The 20,765-nt window shown below is 31.2% G+C and overlaps 2 protein-coding genes across 3 annotated transcripts; one reads left to right on the plus strand and one right to left on the minus strand.

Annotated features, from left to right (window-relative positions):
• The first annotated feature begins 9,483 nt into the window (after positions 1–9,483).
• LFR (ARM repeat superfamily protein) lies at positions 9,484–13,655 on the plus strand. 2 transcript variants are annotated; one of them, XM_068633791.2, is made up of 8 exons: positions 9,484–9,770; positions 10,170–10,339; positions 10,436–10,578; positions 10,711–10,967; positions 12,404–12,509; positions 12,594–12,732; positions 12,823–12,950; positions 13,061–13,655. In XM_068633791.2, the coding sequence occupies exons 1-8, from the start codon at positions 9,494–9,496 to the stop codon at positions 13,314–13,316; spliced, it is 1,476 nt and encodes a 491-aa protein (XP_068489892.2). In that variant the 5' UTR covers positions 9,484–9,493; the 3' UTR covers positions 13,317–13,655. The 2 variants fall into 2 exon arrangements, with proteins under 2 accessions (XP_068489892.2, XP_090160656.1); XM_090304530.1 differs by having other exon boundaries at positions 9,546–9,770; positions 10,692–10,967.
• Positions 13,656–16,814: 3,159 nt separating this feature from the next.
• Positions 16,815–19,912, minus strand: LOC137827593 (3-ketoacyl-CoA synthase 11). Its single transcript, XM_068633792.2, has 2 exons — positions 18,865–19,912; positions 16,815–18,078 (listed from the first exon to the last, which is right to left on the minus strand). Exons 1-2 carry the CDS (start codon positions 19,639–19,641, stop codon positions 17,296–17,298), a joined length of 1,560 nt encoding a protein of 519 aa, XP_068489893.2. The 5' UTR covers positions 19,642–19,912; the 3' UTR covers positions 16,815–17,295.
• Between the last annotated feature and the right edge of the window lie 853 nt (positions 19,913–20,765).

Genomic DNA, 20,765 nt, shown 5'->3' on the forward strand with positions numbered 1-20,765 from the left:
CACCCATTTATATACTATGAAAGACTTTAATATCTAATCGATGTACGATCTCCAACCATATTTCATTCTCTTGAACTACCAAACATAATTAAACAAAAAGAAAGGAGAAGAGAAGGGGTGGGAGTTTGAGGAAAAAGAAAACAAAGTGAAAAAGCCTTTATCCATTGCTCATTTAACATCTCTTCTTTCTTTATTGTCACTCATATCATATCATTATATCATATCATAGGATATATGGATCCACTCTCACATCCATCCCACTTTCTAAATTACATAATATCATATATCATAAGATAGTGCAAGGTTTTATTAAAATTGGAAAATTCCAAAATTAACTTTAATCTAAAACTAATAACTCGATTTTTTATTAACCCTTTTTCACTCTTCAGCCTAAGCATAAACAAAACTTGCAATCAAGGCTTTGTACAATTATAAACCACAAGACATGTTCCCAAAAATGACTTCTAAGAACACAATTCTTCTACATTTATTTATTGCGTCAAGCAAACACATTATCTTATAAAATTCACATTATACGTTGCTTACATCAAACACTGCATAGCTTAATTGACGGTTACGTACTTCTTTATATGTATATTTTTTCTTAATTATGATTCTTCTTCTTCTTATTATTACTATAATTTTTTATCATCTAGCTTCCAAACTTCATCATCACTCATCTTAATATAAAATAATTCTATCTTTATAATAAAAAATATCATATCCATATTCAAATCTTGTAACTGAGAAAACTTTGTTAAAACAACATACTCTATTAAACATGACTAATTAGATTTTTTTACGGGGATAATTGTTGAGAAATTTGATGATTTTTCTTAATGATAATATAGTTGTAAAAAATATAAAAGAATTATAATCCATTTGAGCTGTGTTGCTTAAAATAAATATGTAATTTTGAAGGAAAACAAAACATGACCACGACCCATTGATGCAATAAAATAAATCTTAGCTACGTGAACAAATTTTCATTTCAAATAGTAATTAATTCATAATCAGACAATAAACTAGAAAGAAATTGCGTTGTAATTAACTTTTTTTTTTCTTTTCAAATACAATTTGTATTTTTATATGAATAAAGTACATTTTATTAGAAAGAACTTCACGACTTACAATATATTTGGACTTTCCATTAAACCTACGTTGAACGTGAAAAATAACACGTTCTGAAATATAAAAGTAAAAATACCAAGTTTGTTATTTTTAAAAAATGTTTATTATGTTCAACAAAACTCAATTCCAAACATGTCGTTATTAATGATAAAAGTATAAGTTAATATAACTACCAAATATATATTACACTTAATTAAGCTACCAAATAGTATTTATTTTCATAAGATAGAGCTAAAAATGATTCTAAGATTATAATAATTGAAGAAATCGAAATTAAAATCTATTTTGTGTGGTACAAACTTTTCTACGTGGTTCAGTGTGTGCCAATCGATCCTTTAATAATTATAAAGTTAAATAAGATTTAAACGAAATTATATTTTCAATGTAATAATACATGACATATTGAATTTATTTAATAATATGTCATGTAGTTTAAAATAGTAAGTATTATTATGTAATAATGATAATGCATTAAAGATGTTATATTGATTTTACTAGATTTTTTTAGCCTGAGATATTTTCTCCATGACTTCATTAACATAATTAATTTATTGAATAAAGAATGCACCAAAAAAATCAAAGCATATCTAAATTATTGGAGGGAGGAAAGTGTTAGTTGACTAAGTTAATAACATTGTGAAGTTGTAATGAGTTTAAGGATTTTAGTTTTGCTTTAATCATATACGTTGAAGACTTTTAAGAAAATTATAGAATCATTTATATTAGTGTAAAATTACTTTTCCATGTCACAGTTGAATTTAAAGAAAAATGTGTAGTGACACTTTTTTAAATAATTGAAATTTAATTGCTTAAATTATGGTTTTCTTTTTTATTTTGATATAATTTTATTTTTTTATCGTTTTCTTTCTTCAACGATGTTGCCTGATTAATGATTTAGTTGTGGGTTTAAATAATTTTTTAGCTAATTGTTTTATATATTTGTTAATCTCAATTACGACAATACATGAATATTTCTAACAATTTTGTGTTTGTAATTTATTGTTGTTGTTTTACTTTATTTATTTATTTTGTTTTCTAATATGAATGTATATGTTTTTGGTGTATTTTTATTAAACTCATGTAATTAGATCTTTATGTTGTTTTTATAATCTCTTGAAAAAAAAAATTATTATCATGCTATGTAATATTATAAAACTATATATATAAAACAAATCGTATTGTATATATGTCTTCGGTACTTAAAAGTCTTCAAAATATACCTAAGAAAAAACTTTAATATGCTAAAATCACAACCATCAAATAGAAGTTTACTTGTTTTCACCATAAACTGATTTAAAATATGCTTTCGTGTCAAGTATGATTGTTGTAATTATGTGAAAACAACTTGTCGAGCTAGTAAGTGCTACCTTGTAACCCTAGTAGGACATTAAAGTGAAGAACATGTACTCTATTAGAGTGCTTGAACCTTTATTTATTAAAAATTGTGAAAACAACTTATTATCAATATATAATTGTCATCATATATATCTCAACATACATATATCAATATCATATGAATACTAATGAAATTATATTTAAGTGCATTTTCATATACTTTATTTTATATTATATTCTATACTTAATTTCATAAACATACAACACTTATTAATGGTATGTTCGACTTGTGTATATGATTAAATTCACTTGAAGTGATAGTAGCTTGTTCAAGTTACTGTATGTTGAGATAATGATGATGTTATTTCATAAACCTAAATTGTTTTTTATACACACTTTTATTTCAATTTTGAGGGATTTGATTTATGATATTTGACATTTAATAAATTCAACAATTTGTGATTGGAATTATGGGAGGGTTGTCTAGTAAATAGTAGCAAATAGGGAAACAAAATGAACACTCTCCAACACATCATATTTTCTTGTTTTGGGATGTCATGGTAATGTCTATGATGCATACATAATCTTAGGAACAAAAGTGTCCCAAAAACAACTCAAATGCACACATAGGAGCCAAGTTTTCATTATCCAAGAAAAAGTAGAAATACAACGCTCTCAATCAAGTTCAAAAATCAACATTTCATGACCCCACATGCACAAAATCTCCTAATCAATGTTCACTCTACTATAACATATTCACTTCATTTTATTTTCTTTTATCAAGAAAAGTTTAGTAGATTCGAGTACAAAGAGCTTACAAAGATCGAGAAAAGTTTCTCAAAATTTTATTAGACTAGTAGATGTACCATAGAATAAAATAAACTATAATATAAAAGGAATCAATTCAAAAACCACAATCTATTTACTTTATTTTATTTAGTATATACATGGTTTCTTCCAAATTTAGAATGAAATAAGAGTGATTTTACATTATATATAACCAACATGATTAACTTGACCAATATTGGATGATGTTATGATTTGTTTATGATTATAGATTATTATTATTTTTGTGAGTTGAATATTGAATAATTCATGATTGGTGATCTCTTGTGGTATTTAGACCACAAGTTGCAACCCATTTTACCAATAAATGTTAATGGGAGCCACCACAAAAATGATGCCATATGGAAGAAAGAGACACCTTCAAAACCAAGGACATCAAATTAAACTCTTTAAATAATTGATTAATAAAAAGTATTTATGAATTTTTTTTCTCAAGTTTTTTATTCACTTAAATAGCAGGTTCAATTTTACTGCTAAATTTTATGATTTATACTAGATTAGATCATACAAATTGGTTAAGATTAAGTTTTCCAATTTAAGGTTTTACCATGGTTTAAGATTGTTTGTTCTTCCATTGTTTTTGAAGCTAAAAATCAGAGGACGAAAACCACCACTGATATATTAACTCTAAACTAATGAACAACATCTGATGATTCAAATGTTGCTTTCAAAAGAGTGAAAAAGAAAAGTAAGGTGTTGCTTTCAATTTTATTATTGATTAGATGAAATGGGGTCCTCTAAATTTTAATTATTGTTACATACCATGTTTTCTCCTATGTAGAATAACCACTGAGAGAAGATAGGATATGGATTCGAAGATACGTATCGTCGTGTTCCGCATGTTGGATCATCTACTATTCTATGTTCTTTCTGAAAGTGTGCTAATCCCTATGTTGTGTGGAGCTGAGCATCTTCTATTTGCTGGGATAAAGCTTTTCCTCTTCATGGACCTTGTGCAGTAAATCTCCTACGGGCGGTCGTCCGTTGTAAAGTAGTCTCTGAACAAAAATAAATTTATGTGTATAAGTATGTTTCAGATTTTTTTTAATAGAAAAATGTTTTTCATAGTTAGTTCAAAATGATTTATTCCTTATTTTTATAATTATAATAAAAATTTATACAATAAATTTGAATTTTTAGATAAATTAATGTATTTATCTTTTTTAAAATTGTGTTAAAATCGAATTGTCAGAAATTTAATAACTATTTTTTGGATTGGACATTTCACCAATATGTGTACTATAAGTATTTTACGAATGTCGTGTCCGATGTACGTATCCAACATTTAAGAAGAGGGTTTGAGTTTAATAGGTTTTCTTTTTTCTCTTCTCTTCTCTTGTAACATTGGTTCATTGGATATTCCTGTATGTGTAGTTAGTGTGGTGAATCAGTACAATCAACATCATGAAGAAAATAGCATAAGATTCATTAACTTATTCACCAGAAGAGAACAACTTGCATCACTGCATAAGGAAAAGTATATATATATATATATATTACGTATCCAGGAATCAGAAGCATCCAGGGTACAAAATAAATAACAAAAATGAAAATTTGCTCTGGAATTAGAATCACTTGGATCTTGAGATTCTGCATAAAATGCTTTTCCATTTTATGGTCTGCTGCTCCAGTGGAGGAATCCTAGAAGCCTGTGGCATAATCCCAATACAGTAACTGACATTTTGAGACTAGCAGAGGGAAAAAACAAATAAAGGGTGTTAGAAAATGAAAACCCTTTCACTCCTTTTAATTTATTACTTTATACATATTTGCACAAGAACCAGTGTGGTGTGTTTGTGTGACATAGTGCTACTGCATCTCTTTTGCTTCTCTCTTTACATTGCCTTTACCCTTTACCATGTTTGCCATAATGGAATCACCATTATCTTTTCTTTTCTTCACAGATTGTAAAATTTCTCTTACATTAAATAATCTTATTTGAATCATTCTAAAGGATACAATTTTCTCTTCCAATATCTCAAATTAAAGACTAGTAAATATTCTCACACTAATTTACATATGCATTTTCAATACTAAATCTTATCATATAAAACTTAATTCAACTCCATAAATTTACCTTACAAACAAAAATAGTTATGTACCGGTCAAGATCATACGACTGATATGAGACTCAACATCCCTTCCAAACCAACTAAGGTAATAAGTAATGAAACTGATTAATGATCCAACATTAGTCAATACACTTTTATTAGACCCAATAACAATAAAGAACCCACAATAATTAATATAAATAAACACAATCATCTAGTACTAAATAGTGAGTGTCGAGTGTCGAAGTTTGACTTGAGTGTCAGAGTGTCTTTTGCAGGTATCATCCGAGTCCGAAATTCAAGATGAAAAATAATGGAAGGATGAGAGTTGCAAGAGTCCAAGAGGAAGGAGTTAAGTGCAAACCGATCGGCTGACCAATAAGAGTTTCAATAGTTTTCTTGGTTTCAACATGTTTGAAAACAAGTTATTTTTACTTATTTATATGTACTTAATTTGGCTTTTTTTTTTAAGGTATTATGGTTCATATATTTTTGAGGTATCCAACCTTTGGCAGAAGAAAATATGGTGAGAATCAACCAAAAAAGAAAATTTTCACTTTACAAATTACATCATGACTCATGTTCTAAGTGGGCATGATCATTATCTTGTTATCACTTTCATGGCTTAGGCCAATTCATTGCCCTTTTACTGCTTTCATTTGGTTGATGGAGAATCTAATTTCTGCTACTGCAAATATGCTAAAGCAGTAATTGTATGACATTGAGATGGACTAGAATTACTCTGCAGCTCCTATTATGTTACGTTTTATGGTTACCTTTTTGGACACTGACATTGTTCAGTGTTAAAAGAGATTTTTTTTTATAAGATTACAAAGGCTGAGTGCCCCACCTTAGACATTATTAACCGTAACTAATCCACAATTGACAACCTATGTTCTTATTTGTCACTATAGTTGGACATCATCTTATGGTGGGGTTCTTTATTTTTGTTCTTATGCCACCCTTGAAATTATAAAGAATTAAAAACATTTTGTTGCATGAAATGTTTAATGGGAACTTATGCTATGATGAAATGGTATTGGTTCACTTTTCTCTATCAGATAATGCTATGTTGTGTGGGTTGGTTGAGCCAATTATTCAACATTAAACTCACATTGAAGAAAAGTTCTAGATGGGTTGAATTTCCTTGGAAAGACCAGTAGTTGAGAGCGAGACATAGATTAAATTTCAAACTTTAAAACCAACATTTATTATTGTTTGTGACCGAAAGCGATGTAACAAACGTGGAATCAACCTTAGACACCATGTTCTCGACGTTGTTGAGCTTTAATGCTTCAAGGTTTCCAGAGTGTGAAGTATGTTTGTAGGTTAGTGTTAATCAGATTGGCTCTGACTACTTTCTATATAAAGGTTGAAACACTTTTGTGAAATATCTGTATAAGAATTGAGATATCTTTAAAGTGTCTTATTTTATTTATATTTTACATATGAAGGGTCAAGAAAAGTGCTTTTAGAAATGTAGTAATCAACATTAGATGCTATGAAAAGCATAAGGTATACATGTATATATATCAACTGACCCATCCAGTAGCTGATAGAGATAACTATGTTCTGCATAATTTGGCAGTTTCATGATGAACAACAACACAGCCATGCATCATCAATTACATTGTATTTAGCTATTTTGTGATCAGCAGCACACAGAAGTGGTCCTAGTAATTGCAAAAAAAGCTCATCAATCATCTTTAATTTTCCTCATCTACTCTTGGAGTTACCACCAAGTCATGGTAACTGGAACAAACATTAACAAGGTGTATGATTTGGAGGAATAACTTTAAGGAGTCTATAACTATATAGCCATAGGTAGGAGCCCTGCAGATGGAGGCAGAGTACTGATGTTAAGACACTGTGTTTGTTTTGTAGGATTCATAGAACCATAGCTTACACCTGACCTTGTAGCCTAGCTGACACTAAGACTGTTTAACAAATACATGGTGTGCACAATCAGTTGTCAATGTTTCTTTGGCCTCAATCATATCAAAGAATATTGTAGATGCATGATCCTAACCAAAACCAACTGATATCATCAAATTACCACCAACTCTTGGGGAGAACAACATCAAACAAAGTTCACCACAATATAGAATACCAAACAATTTTATTCTCTTGTATAATAAACTCAAGCATCATGTTCATACCAAACTAGCTTAGATTATTGGTTTGTTTTGCTCGATGTTTTGTAATTCTCAACTCCTAATAACCAACACAGCAATTGGTTGAAACTTTAAGTACCTAAAATGAACCACAAAAACAAACCAAAAGTAGGTCTGTATGAAACACATTAGAAAAAACATAAAATATCTTGATTAGGAGTCTTTGATTGGTTGAACCACTTTCATGGTCCTTGAAACCATATCTAACTCAAACCAAACCCAATATTTAATTCTATTGTTTGCTTATTAATGTTCACAATCTTCATCAAATTATGTCCAAGCTTTCAATGAACACTAAAATAATGTATATTTTTTATACGTAGTTCTAAATTGGTTGAGATAGCTATCATATCTCACAGTTTTGTCATCAAAAACACTTAAAAAAATGTGTATATTTTTACATTCTAATAAGTTTATTTATTTGTTAAGTTTTATGATAATTATTATCTTATAAATCACATTAATAATATTTTTTAGAACAACTTTTCCTTTTCAGATTTTATAATTTAATAAAACATCTAGTTTTTGTTTTTGTTGTGGCAATAATTTTATCTTTTTGTTCTCGGTGTTAAGTATTGATTGACTAACATTGTAACATTAGTAATTCAATCGAAATTATTTTTAAATACAGTTATTTTAAAAGTGAAGTAGTAAACCGTACCTAATAATTATTAACAATGAAAAAGACAAAAATGTAAAAATCATGATTAAATATTTTGTCCTCTTTTTATTGTAGACTCTCCGAAACTTCATTAAAGAATATTTTATTGATACTATTATTATTTTATGTGAAATAGCAAAATTATTGAACTATCCATTATTAGTTTTGCAGGATTAATGTCCTACAGGTGGGCCCTATTCACTCCTGCAAATTTTGACTTTATGGGAAATTTTAATTTTTGGGACTTTATTTATTTTAAGGTTTATAATTTTTATAGTACTGTTTCTTATCCATATTTTTCTTTTTCCATCTCCATACACAACATGAAAATATATTTTTATCCTTTTTGTGTTACCTTCATATATTAGTTTTCGAATTATGTAATCTGAAAACTCATTTGAAAAAAGACTTTCGAATTACATAATCCAGAATCTAAATAAGACTTTCAAATTATGTAATCTGAAAAGTAATCATGCATATGAAAAAAGACTTTCGGATTATGTAATTCGGAAGTTAATTATAAATTTGGAAAATAACTTCCAGATTACGTAATCTGGAATATTGTAGAGAGACATTTTTGGAAATTTGAAAATTTATGGAGGTGATAGAAGAAGGTATAGAGGTGCAGGAAGAAACAGTCCTTTTATGGTCCTTCATGAAAAGAAGGTAAAGAAAGCCCAAAAGGCTTGTACGATGGAGACAAATGTGTTTTTTTGCACCAATGGAGGCATAAATATAAAATGTAGAGGTGCCGATAGAAATGGGCTTCAACTATTGCAATAACGAACACATGGGTCATTGTAGCCCAAGATTAGAAGCCCAAAGATTCTTTTTGGTTTGTATTTGCGAATCTCGAGGTTGAGGTTGCACTTTTCATCAAAGAATCTACTTGTTTATTATTCATGTAAAATCTAACCTAATCCATCAAGTTTTTAAAAAATGCATTTGGATTAAATTGGACGAATTATATAAATAAGTAGATAAATAATAAATTCATCCTATTTTATTTTCAAAATTTATGATTGTCTAATTAAAATTTTATGGATTAAAAATCAGTCTAACAAATATTTCTTCATATTTAATTTTTTAATTTATGAAAAATATAGAATATTTTCAAATATAATAATTTTAAAACCTCGTAGAACCAATTCCTCACAAAAAAAAAACTCCACTAAAGGAAATGCAATTTGAGCCTTTCTGTTAAAAGGGGTATTTTAGGAATAAAAATATAGACGGAGCTTTATTTATAAATATAGGAAGTGCACATTATAATTATATTGGGCCTTTCTAGCGTCATGGATCCAAGAAGAAGCCCAACTAAGATGCCAACCAAACCCAAAACAGTTCGAAATCGCAACGCAAACTCGAAAACTCCGAGAGTGAGAGAGATGCAGAAGAGGGAACAGGGCAAGTCCGGTGGATCCGGTGGAGGCGGGGCGGCTCCACCGGCCAAGAGGGGCCGTCCATTCGGAAGCGGTAGCAGTAGTGCCTCCGCCGCGGCTTCCGCTGCCGATTTGGCGGCTCCGTCAACGCTTCTTGGTCCTTCCCTTCACGTTCACAACTCCTTTGCCGGTTAGTTCACAGCATCTTCCCATTCCATGACTTTTGAAATTCTTTATACTCAATATTGGGTCTATATTTTCTCTTTAAAAATGGTAATTTGTTTGAATGTGCCTGAATCTACACAACACACGCATTCTTGCACTAATAATCATATTGTGAATTTTACTAAAATTTGTTTATCTTTAATTACACGAATAACCACTTAATTTGATGTTTCAAGAAATTCGAGGAACTATTATTCATGCATAATAGGTGTAGAACAATGCAAGTCCACTTTGTGGCTAGGGTATGCTGTGTAAGGATAACTTTGCTTTCTTAAGTATCTGGGAGTATTGTTTTTGGAAAATTGCAATGTTTTATCTTGGCTTTTTTGAACACCTTTTTGTTGTTGTTTTATTACTCTTGCAGATCAGAATAATAAAAGAATTGTTTTGGCTCTTCAAAGTGGTCTGAAGAGTGAGCTGACCTGGGCTCTGAATACTCTTACTCTGCTCTCATTTAAAGAAAAGGATGACATGCGAAAGGATGCAACTCCCCTTGCGAAAATTCCTGGGTTGCTTGATGCGCTCCTTCAAGCTGTATGTGTCACCTATCATGTTTTAAATTTTGTATTTTGTTGTTGAGATTATTACCCTTTTTAATATTTTACACGGTCCTGTTGTAACTTAAAACAGATAGATGATTGGCGGGATATAGCACTCCCAAAGGAATTAGCCAAGTCAACAAGAGTCAGAACATTAGGTGCTAATTCTGTTGTGACTGGATTTGGGAATGAATATCAGGCGTTGGGCTCGACTAGTGCTCTCCACCGCCCTGGGTAAATTTGTTCTACTTGAATATCGTCTTTGATTTTGAGTTTTCAATTGATTGTAATTTGTATGTTTTCTTTTTGGAGATGGAGGTGGTTAGAGAGAATGAATTTCATTGTAGGATTATGCTCTTTGTGCAGTGTAGGATCTGGCTCTGCTGGTATTGAATCAACACAGCACAGTGGTGTGACAAAATCTCGTTTTACAGAGTTATGGCTTGATGAAGATGGTCTGTTTAATTTAGATGATGAAGGGCGAGCAGAAAAACAGCAATGTGCTGTTACTGCTTCAAATATCATCAGGAACTTCTCTTTCATGCCAGATAATGAAGTTATAATGGCCCAACATCGTCATTGTCTGGAAACAGCCTTCCAATGCATAGAAGATCATCTTGTAGGTGAGATACCTGCTTGTTATAACCTATAATCTTTTTTGGTTTATAGTATATTTTAGTGCTCTGGTTTCCACATTTTTTGGTTTCTGTTCTTTTCTGGTTTCTTTTCCTAATAATTCTCTTATCTGGTTTTAGTAAGTTTCTATATTTTTTTACTTATTTGTTTTTTGGTCCCTATCATTATGTACCAGTTCTTACATTTTCTCAGTAATTTTGGTTTTGATTTCTGTAATTTTTATTCGTTACACGAAAATGGTCCTTATATTTCATGTTGGACAGGCCCCTACATAGTTTATTATCAAGATATTAGTTCTTTAGGTACTAAACCCTTAATAGTGACTACAAAGGCCACGGAAAAAATTTAAGAGCTAAAATTTATCTTGAACCACCCTTTTTTTCATTGATTAGCAACATTATTTAGAAAAATCTTATTCTCTGATGATGTGGACTTGGGTGAATATGGATGTGATCATGATTGTGATGGTTAAGTGAACAAATTTATTAAGTTGTTGGTTGATATATGTCATGGTACATTGTCTATGTGTGGAATTGAAAATGTTGTGTCTGATGTAAATAGGATCTTCTCTAGTTGCTTAGTTTTTCTTTTGAGACATCTGACAAGTTGACATAATGTATGCGAATATATTCTGGGAGACAATATGCTTCTATTCTCTGCTATACTTACGGACTGATGGACCTATTTAGTATGAGTGCAGCCATTTTTTATTTCCTGTTTGGTTATTAAATGCTAGAAGTTCAAATCCTTGGATATTATAATCTGTATAGAATATATAATCAATAATTGGAGGTGGGATATGATGAAATAGTAATTTATGATATATCCATAGTGATTAGAGTGCTATCTTATGCTTTAAAATTTGGGAAATAGTGATTATGTATAGTTTGTGCATATATTGATCAATAGAAGCATTAGCACTACCATCTCCCGTCATAGCTTTTGGAAGTTTTGGAAATATGGACTAATCCATTTGCCTAGTGAGCAAAAAATTGACTGGTTTCGTGTAGTGTTTAAGGTATCACTATGTAACAAATGCTATCATTCCCTGTCCTCATAAAAATACCAACCTTTGAATTAGACTTTTTTTATGGATCAGTTTTATGTCAAAGTCTGTTTAGATTAAATTTACTACCCCTTTAAAGTTTAAGTGTATTCCAAATATCTTATGTCTTATGTTGATTTTTGGTCCCTGTAGAGAGAGGCGTCCACATTTAGAGTCCAACAGGGTTTCTACATGATTTCATTCAAATGAGACCTATGCAGAACAAGACAATATCTGATTTTTGTTGGTTTCAAGAAACTCCATAAATCTGTGATGAAAGTTATTTTCTTTAATTACCATTATGTGTTGCCCTATCACTACAAGAATTGGTTCACTCTTTTGTCATAAGTTGTCTCTTAATGTTCATAATGTTGACAGAGGATGAGGAACTTGTCACAAATGCTCTGGAGACAATCGTTAACTTAGCTCCACTACTGGATCTTCGAATATTTAGCTCATCCAAGCCATCATTTATTAAAATAACGTAAGTGATTGTTCTATCTTGAATGCAACCTTTTCACACTATTGTAATTCTCTGTTGCTAATTGATGAATTGTATTACTTGCAGAGAAAAACGGGCAGTTCAGGCCATCATGGGGATGTTGGAATCTGCAGTCAAAGCCTGGCATTGTGCTGCCACTGAATTACTTGGGCGTTTGATCATTAATCCTGACAATGAACCTTTCTTGCTTCCATTTTTTCCACAGGTTAAACTTTATTTTATGCATGTAATGTTTTGCTTGTTAGTTTGGTGCGTGTTCTAAAAAAATATAATCAACATTGGTTTATTTATGCAGATACACAAGCGCTTAATTGATCTCATCAGCATGCCTGCATTAGATGCACAGGCAGCTGCTATAGGTGCACTCTATAACCTTGCTGAAGTTAATATGGACTGCAGGTTGAAGATTGCTAACGAGAGATGGTAGACCCCTTATTCCATTTTTTTAGAGCACTATATTTTGATACTGTGAAATGGTAAATTATGACAGTAATTTTCTTTAAATAGCACTCATAAAATTTCATCAAACACAGGGCTATTGATCGATTGCTTAAAGTGATAAAGACACCACATCCGGTCCCTGAAGTTTGCCGGAAAGCTGCCATGATATTGGAAAGCTTAGTTTCTGAGCCACAAAACAGAAGTTTGCTGCTAGCCTATGAGAATGCATTTGCTGAGATACTTTTTACTGATGGAAGATATTCTGATACATTTGCAAGGATATTGTATGAACTAACATCTAGACCAAATAACAAAGTGGCAACGGCTCGTGGCATATGGGGTATGTGAACGCCAAACCTTGATACGATACTGATTTGTGATCCGTGCTACGTATAGTTTTGCTACTTTGACAGCTTTTTGGATGACTGGTTCGTTTGAAAATTCATAATATATGTATATGTCTTTGGCTAGGATTGCACAATACCTCGTGTGTATTCATGTTGTAATGTACACGAGTTGTATCATGACAAATACTTTTAGTTTCTATTTGTTAGTTTATTGGCTGGAAAATGCTCAATTGGTAGAAGGAGAAATGATCTCTCTCGTAGAATGATTTCGTAACTATGTTCATATCTAACCAGTTTATTCAAAAACCCATCCTAATATACTGTTAAATTATTGTTGATATCATATATAGAGTACAAGAAAAAAAGAGAAAAATATCATGCGTCATATTTTGTTCTCATATTAGTTCATGAAATTAAGAAAAATTCAAATAAATTTTTGAATTCAAGATTTCATTGAAGTTTCTAAAGTGAATTTTGTTTTTTCATTTTAGTTTGTAAATATATTACTATCACTCAAGTGTCCACAGACTAGAGACCAAAATGAAAAAAATCTTTTAATCGCTTTATCTTATTACCTCCACATTTTGTATCACTTATTCTGCAGATTTTATATTTTGTTGAAGTATTCTCCTCTTACTCACAACTTTTGTTATCAGTGCTAGAATTTAAATATATGATTTCTTGATTCATACTACATATTTAAATCCAAAAATTCCTATTCCTAGGGACAAGGCACTGCTACAGTTACATATTTCACTTCCTCTAAATGAATATAATAATAGCATTGCGAATGAATACAAACCGAACATTACAAATCACTACAAATAAAGTTAATAATCGATTATCTTAATATTATCAATTATATTTAAAGAATAGTAATTGAAGAACATATTTTATGTTTTTTTTTCCTCTTAAAACCATATCCAATTATTAAATTTCGTAACTCAGGAACTTATTTGTGAGTTTTGGAGGCAGCACATGAATGGGAAAGATTTAATGTGAAAAATGAGAAGTCTTGAAATTGGTGGAAGTTATGAAAGCAAACAATGAAAGGAAAGAAAAGTTGAAAAAGATGAGTAAAGAAAACAGACCCTTAATTATTCTTCCCAAATACTTCATTTTAATTATTCTTATTCCACTTTCAAATCCACTATCAAAAGCAGACTTTGTATTTTGATTAGAATTAGATAACAAAATGGATCTCAGAATTAGAATCTCTGGATTCTCAAAGGGTGCACATGAAGAAAACTACAATGAAAAACCCTGTGAAGAAACAAGAACGTTTCGTGAAGGAGCAATGTGTATTGGACTGCAATTTGTATAATTCAAACAATTATTATAAAAAAATTTAAATTACTATTTCACATCTATTATGTTATTAATATTTTATTATAATTTTTGTCCACTGTCCCACTATTTATTTCATTACACATTTTTTCATTACAGCTATCTCTTTCTATACATATTTGGGTCCCATCATAAGAAAAATAACCAAGCCAATGACCACCTCCTTATACCGATCCATTGCCTCCAATCAAAACACTTCTAACTATAATAAATTAGTTTTTAACTTTTAGTTGAACACAATTTTATACTCAATTTTTTACTTGCATTAATAGTGTAAAATCTTTATCTTGTTAAAGATTATAATTATCAAAAGTTGAATCATTATTTTATTTATTTATTGTGTGAGTAATATTATATTTTATTTTATACGATGATTATTTATTAAAATGACCATTTATTTTTGTAATAACCATTTATTTTAATTGATAATATTTATTTTAAAATAGATTAGTTATTACTTGGGTCTGATGAGTATGAGATGGATTAAAAAGAGTTGGAGTAGAGTAGTTATGCCGGCGAAGGGCTTCAATGGAAGAGAGAAATGTCCAAAGGAAAGGCCAGTGAGGATGCAGAGGTCATCTTCACATGTTGGTGTCACTGCCCAAAACTACCAATATCATTGGTCAATAATGCTTGACAAGTCCATAATCACTCAGTGTGGCTCTACAAGTACAACTACACTGCACTCTAATTACTACTGCACAGTGATTGATATGAGTACTGCTACCAACAAATTTTATGTGACATGTTCTTACCACAAAATTCAATTGATAGTGCAACACAAAAACAACTCAAAGGAACCATGTCCTCATCGTTGGAAAGAGTGTGCTTCCAACCAGGTTGACACTCACATTCAAAGAAGAAAGTGGTGTTCTCAGAAGCTTTGCATGTTCCTTTTCCACATTCCACTGCTTTGCAGACCTCATCTGAAACCATCTCACATAACAACAAAACAAAACAAAACATCATGTCAAAAGCAATCCACAACTCCAAAGCTGTCATCCAAAAAAGAAAAGAAAACTGCTTGAAAAGACCCTTTTATGAAAGATTTGAATCAACAACATATGATCTTAAAAATAGACAACTTTCTGCATGCAAGAATCATATCTTCTATCTTGCTATATAAATATCCATCAAAATGTTTTATATGAACACTCAAGAAACCTCAAGACTGTAAATGAAAATCAACAAGCATATAGCTAGCACCACAATAAGGAAATCCAACCAAAGAGATAAGAAAAGAAATGGTTACAAACCAAAGATGGTTCATTCTTCAACATAATATTATTATATTTTTTAAACAATAATTGTGTTCAAACACTATTTCTATACTACTTTAGAGCAAAATAAACATGCACACGCCCATGTTATCAGTAAAGAGAGGGGATTGAAGCATCTTAGATTAGCCAATTTTATAAATAAAAAAATTTAAAATCGTTGAGTTTCATTCCCATCACTAATTGACAGAAGTTGTTGCTGAAAAATTCCCCCCATTCTTTATCTGAATTTGATTTCAATCCATGTTAATTAGCTCGTGATTCTTTAGTTGATAGTGTATAATTGTGTTAAGTGAAAAATTATTATTATGTTGTGCTTATAATTAATTATTACTCCTTTATATTAATAAAAACAAGGTTAAATTTGATTCAAACACTAAAACCATTAAATATAAACTAATTTTAAAGATAAAAATAATTAATTAAAAAAATTATCACTAAAAATTAAACATTGACTAAGTAATATTATTAATAAAAATTTATAAATAAAAAATATATTAATAATATTATTTTATAAATTAAAAAAATATTAGTATTTAAATTAACTTCTATTATTAATAAAAATTTATAAACTAGTTTCTAAATAAAGAATAAATATTAATTATATATTATTTTAAAAATTAAAAAACTATTAATATTTAAAACAATTTTTATAATTAATAAAAAATTATAAACTAGTTTTTAAATTGATATCTAATATTAATCACTAATATTTTTTACTACTAAGTAACTAGATTAGATTCTAAATTAATATTTATAAACTTATATAAAAATGAATTTAACATCGAACACAATATTAATCATGATGTTCTTTTAAAATAATTTAAGTTGGATTCAGGTAGTGAAATCCTTATCAGAAAATAATGAAATAAATGTTGAACAAGAGAATAGCTGCATGCTCAATCATTAAATTGATCACACTGTTATATGAGCAAATACATTGGCAAACTACAGGGAGTGGTAATAATCTTCTCTTCTTTCTTTTCACATCTCCTAAGATCACCTATGTAAGATTCACAATGAACAAGTTTCTTTAATTTAGGGTTTAGGGTTTAATTTAATGTTGATTAGAAAAAGTTTCTTTAATTTAGACCCTCTGCTTCCTCAAGAATAATAAATTAAAGGGTTTAGGGTTTAATTTAGTGTTATTAAGAAAAGTTTCTTGAACTTGAACCCTAGCTTTCCCAAGAATAATAAAAATGAAAAAAAAAATATATTGACAACTTCATCTAATATACAACCTCATTATTTTTAGTCTCATGAAATGTGTTTTTTTCATATCATCAAAGGTTGTATATTGGACCAAATTGTGAATATATTATTTTTGAAAAGAAAAAGAAAAGGGTGTGATTTGATTTAGGAAGCAATTGGTGCCACTTTAGGCACATGAACAGGAAAGTGATGAATCTCATCCATCCAAGGATTCTTCTCCTTTGCTGGATTGATGGTTCTGAGAGCCCTCCAAACAGCACTGTTGCACTTGAATCCTGATCCAAATGCAATCTGCCAAGTCCTGTCACCCTTTTTGATCCTTCCCTTCCCTTCAGTGTAGGCCAACTCATACCACAAGGAACTGCTGGAAGTGTTTCCAAACCTGTGTAGGGTCATTCTAGAAGGTTCCATGTGCCACTCACTTAGCTCAAGGTTCTTCTCCAGCTCATCCAACACTGCCCTCCCTCCAGCATGGATGCAAAAGTGCTCAAATGCCAACTTGAAATCAGGTATGTAGGGCTTTATCTTCATCTTCAACACTTTCCTAGCCACCAAGGTCCCAAAGAAAAGGAGCTGTTCTGACATGGGAAGGACTAGGGGTCCTAGTGTTGTGATGTTCGTCTTTAGGGCCTCTCCTGCCACTGCCATCAAGTCCTTTGAGAGGGCCACACCAACTCTCTTTGTCTCATCCTCTTCTTGGAACACACACCCGTACGACTTGTCCTCTGCTCCCTTGTGTGTGCGCACTGTGTGGACTAGCTGGTATTTCGCCCGCCGCCGGTCGCCGGAGCGGTTCGAGAGGAGGATCGCCGCTCCTCCCATTCTGAACAGACAGTTTGACACCAGCATTGATCGGTTGTTGCCAAAATACCAGTTCAGAGTGATGTTCTCCATGCTCACTACCAAGGCGTAAGAGTTCGGATGAACCTAACATTTATCACAAGAAGTTAGGATTTAGGGTTTAAATAACATCTTAAATGTTAAATGGAAATGATGTTTTAACTTAATATATCATTACCCAACATAAAATCTTCATAAATAATGACATTTATGATTGGATAATAGTATGATGAATAGTTACGATGGAATAGTCAAATGAGATGCACAAAACTATTAATGGAAAACCTAAATTTGGTCACCATTGTTAGAGATTATGGATGAGGCTAGATAATTATGCATGTCAATGGAATATTTGTGATGCAATATATATATTAAGGTGATGTGATGATGAGTGATTAGTTTAAAGAAGATGAAGAAGGAGAAATAAAAGCAAAGGTTCTATATCTTTGGAGGGTATTCATTGGGTTGGCTAACCTAACAAAACATAGTTAAAGACATGCTATAAAAGTTGGGGTCCATTCAATGCCATGCACCATATTCTTAATTCATATTTTCAATTCTCAATATTAAAACTTATGTGTATTGTGTGTCAGAATTCCTAAAGGGATCCACACATTTAACCGTGATCATGTCATGTGAAATTTAAACACAGAAACTATCCATTACTTCATGTGATTTTGTGAGATTAAAACTATGTATGCTAAACATTAAATGCTTTGTGTATAGGCACAACCGATTCATGATGAGAAATGTTTGCATTCATGTTTTTTTTTCTTCTAATACACTAATAAACATCATTAAACAGTTTAAACCACAAAAGTTTTTGGTACTTGAAATTGGAAAGATATATGTATATATATAAGAGATGGAAACCTGGAGGAGCTGTTTGGCAAGGTCAATGGAGATAAGGCCAGCACTGCAACCCATGCCACCAAGATTATAACTGAGGACATTCCCTCTGAGCTTGTAGTGATTCACAATCATGGCAGAGAGAGATGGTGTGGGATTGAACAAGCTGCAATTGACCACCAGAATCCCAATATCCTTGGCCTTCACACCAGTCTTTGCCAGCAGCTGGTCAATGGCTCCAAACATCACTTCCTCAGCCTCCTTCCTAGCCTCAGCCATGCAAGGGTTTGGTGGCAAACTCAACACTGCTGGAGGCAGATAAGTCTTCTGTCCCAAACCAGACCTCTCCAGAATCTTCTTCTGAAAGGACAAGTTCTCCTCCGAGAACGACCCTGTCAGACCAGACTTCTCCACAAAAGTCTCCCTTGTGCACGTGCAGTCCACGTGAGGCTTGTAGCATGCAAAATCCACCAAATACACGCCCCTGGGACGGGTCATGAAGTAAAGGGTAGCAAGGAACACCATGAGGCTGGAACACACTGTGACTGAGACAAGGTTGAACTTGAGATTCTCCCACAGTTGGAGAAAGTCCTTGATGGAAAGGGTTGTTAGATGAGCAGAGGCTATGCCAAGAAGGGGTATGAGCATAAGGTACATGGCATTGGAGATCACATAATGGTACCCTAGCTTCACATACTTCAGCCTCACAGATAGCAGAAAGTTTGGAAGTTTGTTCCTTCCTTTTGCTGATTCAACATTAACACTTCCCCGATTTGGGTTCTCATTCTTCTGATCTGCCATCAAGGAAACCAACACACTACAACAAAAATTGACAAACTTCTGTGACTGTTAATAAAGCAATTTTTTGCAGTAAGATTGGATTGAGTTCAGCTGAAACTGGTAAAACAAACACAAATGAACAGCTTGGGAAGAAAAGGGAGAGAAATATGAATTTGGTGCAAAAAAATGTGGAAGAAGGGAAGGTTTTAAAGAGTGCAAGTGGGAAAGGAGAGATGGGTAGTGGATACAACTACCCCAACGAACTTTTAATTCAGAACATGCACATACATTCAATTTGCCAACTGGGAAAATACTGCATATATATATATGTATATATATATTTGACATTAGCAGTTATGAAGTAAATGTGTGTATGTTGATAAAGTTGTGGGCATTTTGTGAAGGGGGTGTTTGGTAGAAGTTTTTTGGAAATAATGATTAAATAAGAAGAAAAAGAAGTGTTGGAAAAAGGATGGTTATTAATGTTTGCTGATGAATAAAGGTAGGGAAGGGAAATGCATGGATGTGAGAGTGGTGAGAGCATGGTTGGTTGGGTCAAAACTGTAGAATGGTAATTGGTGAGCTATAAACATAATGTATATATGAAGCTATTGCTTTCTTTCTTTCCTTATATATAATCTTGCTGTGCTCATCCCTTACGCTTTTCTATAAAACTTCAACTCTCTCTTTTCTTCCTACAATTTTCTATCTATCCTTCACTTTTGCTATATTAATTTATTCCTGTGTAAAAGTTTTACATCTTTATTCAGTAAATAGTTAAACTCATCAACTATCAACTGTGTTTCTTTTATATATTTCAATAAAATTATTAATTTTAGGGACAAAAATAATTAGTCATTTTATATTAACTAAATTAGATACTATTTTATAGACTAAAAAAATTATTGGTATCTAAAATAATTTCTATTATTCATAAAATTTATAAATTAGTTTCTAAATTAGTATCTAATTAACTAATAAGATTTTAGTTACTAATTACTTTAGATTCCAAAGTTAGTAGCTAAATCTCAGTATCTAATTAAATACCAATTTAAAACTATAGTTTATAAATTTTATTAACAATAGAAACTAATTTAGATGTCAATAATTTTTTTAGTCTCTAAAATAATATCTAATTTAATTAA

The sequence above is a fragment of the Phaseolus vulgaris genome, chromosome 7 (assembly GCF_051622355.1).
Source record: "Phaseolus vulgaris cultivar YP4 chromosome 7, ASM5162235v1, whole genome shotgun sequence".
Taxonomy (NCBI): Eukaryota; Viridiplantae; Streptophyta; class Magnoliopsida; order Fabales; family Fabaceae; genus Phaseolus; species Phaseolus vulgaris.